Source organism: Papio anubis, unplaced genomic scaffold (assembly GCF_008728515.1).
Source record: "Papio anubis isolate 15944 unplaced genomic scaffold, Panubis1.0 scaffold2754, whole genome shotgun sequence".
NCBI lineage: Eukaryota > Metazoa > Chordata > Mammalia > Primates > Cercopithecidae > Papio > Papio anubis.
The window spans coordinates 1-4,169 of NW_022162842.1; the positions used below are offsets into that span (position 1 = coordinate 1).

A 4,169-nucleotide genomic window follows, 5' to 3' on the forward strand; every position below is an offset into this window, starting at 1 on the left:
ACAAACAGCATTTATTATTATTCACTTCCATGAGAGAGCACCTTTAGTTCAGAACTCTGGACAAGCTGCTGCCAGGTACATTTTCTCTCTTCTGTTTCTGCTTCTGGGGACATTAGACTTTCTATGGAGTGTCCTAAGCCTCACAAGGCAGTTGGCTGATGGCCTACAAAGCTTGTCTTTCTGTCCTCTCCACTCTGAGTGTCAGGTGAAGAAAGCTCTGTGTTTGCCCAGATGAGGCTCTGAGGGCTGAGCCCTGGCTGGTGAGCAGCTCCAGGAGACACAGTCCTCAGACAGCTGGTAAATCCTTGGTCCCAGTAAGCCCTGCCACAACCCAGCCATGGCACAGGCTCCTCAGCTTTATCTGGAGTAAAGATTTAGGGACAGCGGTCTGGGGTTCAGGTTTCTAGGGCTGAGCTTCTCTGAGAGTATCTCAAGGGGCCTCTTAGGCAAAGCGCTACTCAGTTCTCCAGGGTCTTTCTCAGGGTCAAGTTTATGAAGAGGGCATGAGGTGCTTGGCTGAGTCTGATCTCCTCCTGCTGAGCACCCCCCATCAGACTGTCCTTCCTGTGCAGCAAGTGTCTGCAGGGTCTGGAGGCAGGAAAGGAATTCTGATCTGTCGAGGTTTGTCTCCTCTGTGTGTGTCCTGCACTAAATGCCGAAACCCCAACATGGGACATAATGCAGAGAGGGACACAGGCACAGTCCAGGCCTGACCACACTGTGTGTGCAAAGTAGAAGTGACCCCCACCCCTCAACACCCAGGGATCATGTGGAATCACTCACGGTATAAGGTGAAATGTCCAGTTACTCCTTTAGTCTCATCACCTCGCTTTGTGATTTGAATGGTGTAGGATCCTGTGTCATTCTTGGTGACATTCTGGATCAGCAGGGATGCATTGGAATATACTGTTTCTCGTCCACTGTATGCAGGCCCAAATATAATCATTTCAGTGTCTATTGTATATGCTGTAATGTAATGCTGGAGGTCCATTATTTGCCCTTTGTACCAGCTGTAGCCAGTAAGATTCTGGGGCAAATTGTGGACAAGTAGAAGAACATCCTTCCCCTCGGAAACTTTGGTTGGCTGAGCTTCAATCGTGACATGGGCGTGGTGGGCGGGTTCCAGAAGATTAAAAGTGATGCTAGGAGGTGGAGAGAGCATCAGTCAATATTGAGACCTATGTATTGGGATGAAAAGATGGGGCCTTGGGTCCTGAGAAGATCTCTTCAATCATCAGCCTTGTAGACACACACACACAAACACACACACCCCTTTTTGTGTGTATGTGTGTGTGTGTGTTTTTGTCCTACTGTCCTACTGGGTCAAGATCAGGAGCACGACACCCATTCATTCAACGCTTCTGACCTCGGCATTTTTCTCTTTGAAATCCTCTTCCCCAGGGGTCTGCATGGCTCCCTCCACACTGCCCTCAGGTCCTGCTCACATCAGGGCATCCTTAGACTTCTTTCCTGACACCTCCTTCAGAGACCCTGGATCTTCCCTTTCTGATCTTTCCCTTCTCTGCTCCCTCTGGAGCTCTTGTCAACACCTGACCTCACATTCCAGATCTCTTTGCATGTCTGTCTTCCTGCCCATGAGAGCATGAGCTCCGTGAGGACAGGGACGTTAGTGATCTTGGTTGCACCCCAGTGCCTGGGACAGGCTGCAGACTCCTGCAGATGTGAGGGTTCCCAGGGACCTCCAAGCCAGGGCTATTTTTTTTTCTTTCCCCAATTGTTGAGGTTTTTTGCTGAGGACAGTGTTTCATGTCCTGCTTATATTTTCATCTGAAGTGTCATCCGATAATAGTTATTATTATCATTTTTCAAAATATTGTGGCCAGTGATGCTTAACCAGGAGAACAGAACACTTGAGATTTTCCTACCTATTACCAATTCCAGTTCAATGTGATTTTCCTGTTGTGACCCTGTCCCTCTCTGGCATATTATCCCCAATCCAGGCTCCAACAGAGCCTTCTTTCCTTTATTTATTTTTTTTTTTTCTTTTGAGATGGAGTCTCATACTGTCTCCCAGGCTGGCTTGCAGTGGCGCCATCTCAGCTCACTGCAACCTCTGCCTCCCAGATTCATGCAATTCTCCTGCCTCAGCCTCCTGAGTAGCTAGGATTACAGGTGCTCACCACCACACCTGGTTAATTTTTTCTGTTTTTAGTAGAGACGGGGCTTCACTGTGTTGATCAGACTGGTCTTGAACTCCTGACCTCATGATCCATCCACCTCAGCCTCCCAAAGTGCTGGCTTATTTTATTTTTTAGAACCCCATCCCCTCCAGGAGACCCCATCCAATCATTCTGCTTCCTCCTCCTGTCCTCTCCCAGGAAGTTCTCTCCTCACCTGTGAGTAGAAGCTCCTTCCAGGTGATGTGCAGTGTGTAGGGAGGCGCTGAGAGGGGCCCCATGGCCTCTTCTGCCTGTGTGTTCTCCTCTGTGGAGATGAGTCTGGGATCCAGAATCTTTCCGAGCACAGCTGTCAGCTGTGCTGTCCTTCCTCCTTCTGTGCTGAGCCTCTTCCCGGGGCAGGAGCACTTCTCAGGCTTATGGGCGGGGTCTGTGCCCAGGTCACCTCTCTATCCCCTCCCCTCTCAGTCCTGCCTCTTTGTCCCTCCTTCTCTTTTTCCTTTTGTCTGTGTGTCAGATCCCTGGGAATTGTGGAGGCCTCTGCCTTTTTCAGCAGTGATTTTGTCACCAAACCTCGGTACACACTATGTGCAAAACCACAAACATACACACAAAAGAGACGTGCACAGACACAGAGAGTCACACACATACTCTGTAGGTTGGGCAAGCACAGTTCTGGGCCTCAGCCTTCTGCCGTACCAGTGGCTCTAGGTCGGGGTGCACATTCACACCCCTCACCCTCTTTCCTCCCCATCTGGCTCTCCCCTTCAGTGCAGGAGGCTGGAGCTGCATCAGGTCCCTGTTATAGGGACACCACATTGTGCTGTGGGTGAGCTGTGTGTTGCCTGGTGACAGGGACCCTTCCTTTCTCTAATTGTGTCTAGCTTGGCTGCAGCTTCCAAGGCTGGACATTCAGGATCTGGGTGTCCCAGAGGAAAGTGTCCTTCCTGGAGGTGTGCAGGGTGAGTCTCTCATGCCTCTTGGGAGGAGAGGCCTGTGCTGGTTGCTCAGTGGGGGCTGTGACTCCCATAGTCAAAGGGACAGTTCTCAGTCACTCTATTGCTCCCTTAGGACTGGTGGATGGGTTTCTCATCTCTTCCTGACCATCTTTGGTGTCCTCTCTTCCCTGGCCATCTGATTGTCCTGTGGTCACCACACCTTCCCCGTGGTGGTGCAGGAGGAAGTGGGAAGTTACCCAGGAAGCCCGTGGAACATGGCTCGTTGAGATACAGGAAGGGGAGCCTGGGACAGACAGGGGTTCAGAGCTGGAGAGATTCATCCCGACTTACTCCGTGGTCGTGATGGGCTCAGCCCTCCATGTGCTGACATACCCAGGGGTCTGTCCTGAGGGTTTTGACCTGCCCAAGCTGCTCTCTGTAGAAGAGGAGCAGGCAGTCACCAGAGAGCCTGTCTGGAGGGACGTCGCTCACACCTGAGAAGGCGGGTGGGGGTGAGTTGTGTTCTCGGAGCCCAGAGCAATAATACTCCCTTCTCCCGGCAGGGACACAGGAGAGGTCTGTCTTCCCAAGGGAAAGCCGGGGGTAGGTGATCACATCCTATGTGGTGCCTGTGTGTGACCATCACACGCGCTCTGGGCCCCATGTGGTGCAGCGGGCAAGCAGGTCACGGGGTGCCTGACCGATTCCCGGGGAGGCTGTGGGCCCTCAGGCAGCCGCTGTTCTGTGTCAGCACTAGGCTTGGCCTAGGATGCCCCACAGAACAGGACAGATGGAGCGTGGGCGGGCATTTAGGGAGCAGTGACAGAAAGAGTTGATGAGGATGGAGGGAGGTCACGAGGGGAAGGCGTGCAGTGTGGTGTCCCGTGCCCCAGCGCTGCCCTGGGAGATGTCTTTTTAACTGAGCCCAGGGAAGGAGAAGGTGTGTGGGGCAGCAGCTGCCTGCAGAGGGAGTGATGTTAGGTTGGCGGCCACCAGGTCAGGGAGGAGCTGACAGAGTCCGTGTGGGGAGCATGGAGGACGTTGAGGACTTCGGCGGAGGTGACCCTGGTGAAGGTGGACCCTGCTTGGCTAC

The 4,169-nt window shown here is 52.7% G+C and overlaps 1 protein-coding gene across 1 annotated transcript; it reads right to left on the reverse strand.

The window, feature by feature from the left end:
* Positions 1–672: 672 nt before the first annotated feature.
* Positions 673–2,578, reverse strand: LOC116272951 (pregnancy-specific beta-1-glycoprotein 2-like). The gene is given in 3 exon segments (XM_031661871.1): positions 673–1,107; positions 1,110–1,142; positions 2,356–2,578. Coding segments are annotated over 3 exon segments (429 nt in total). The 5' UTR covers positions 2,420–2,578; the 3' UTR covers positions 673–775.
* Positions 2,579–4,169: the final 1,591 nt, after the last annotated feature.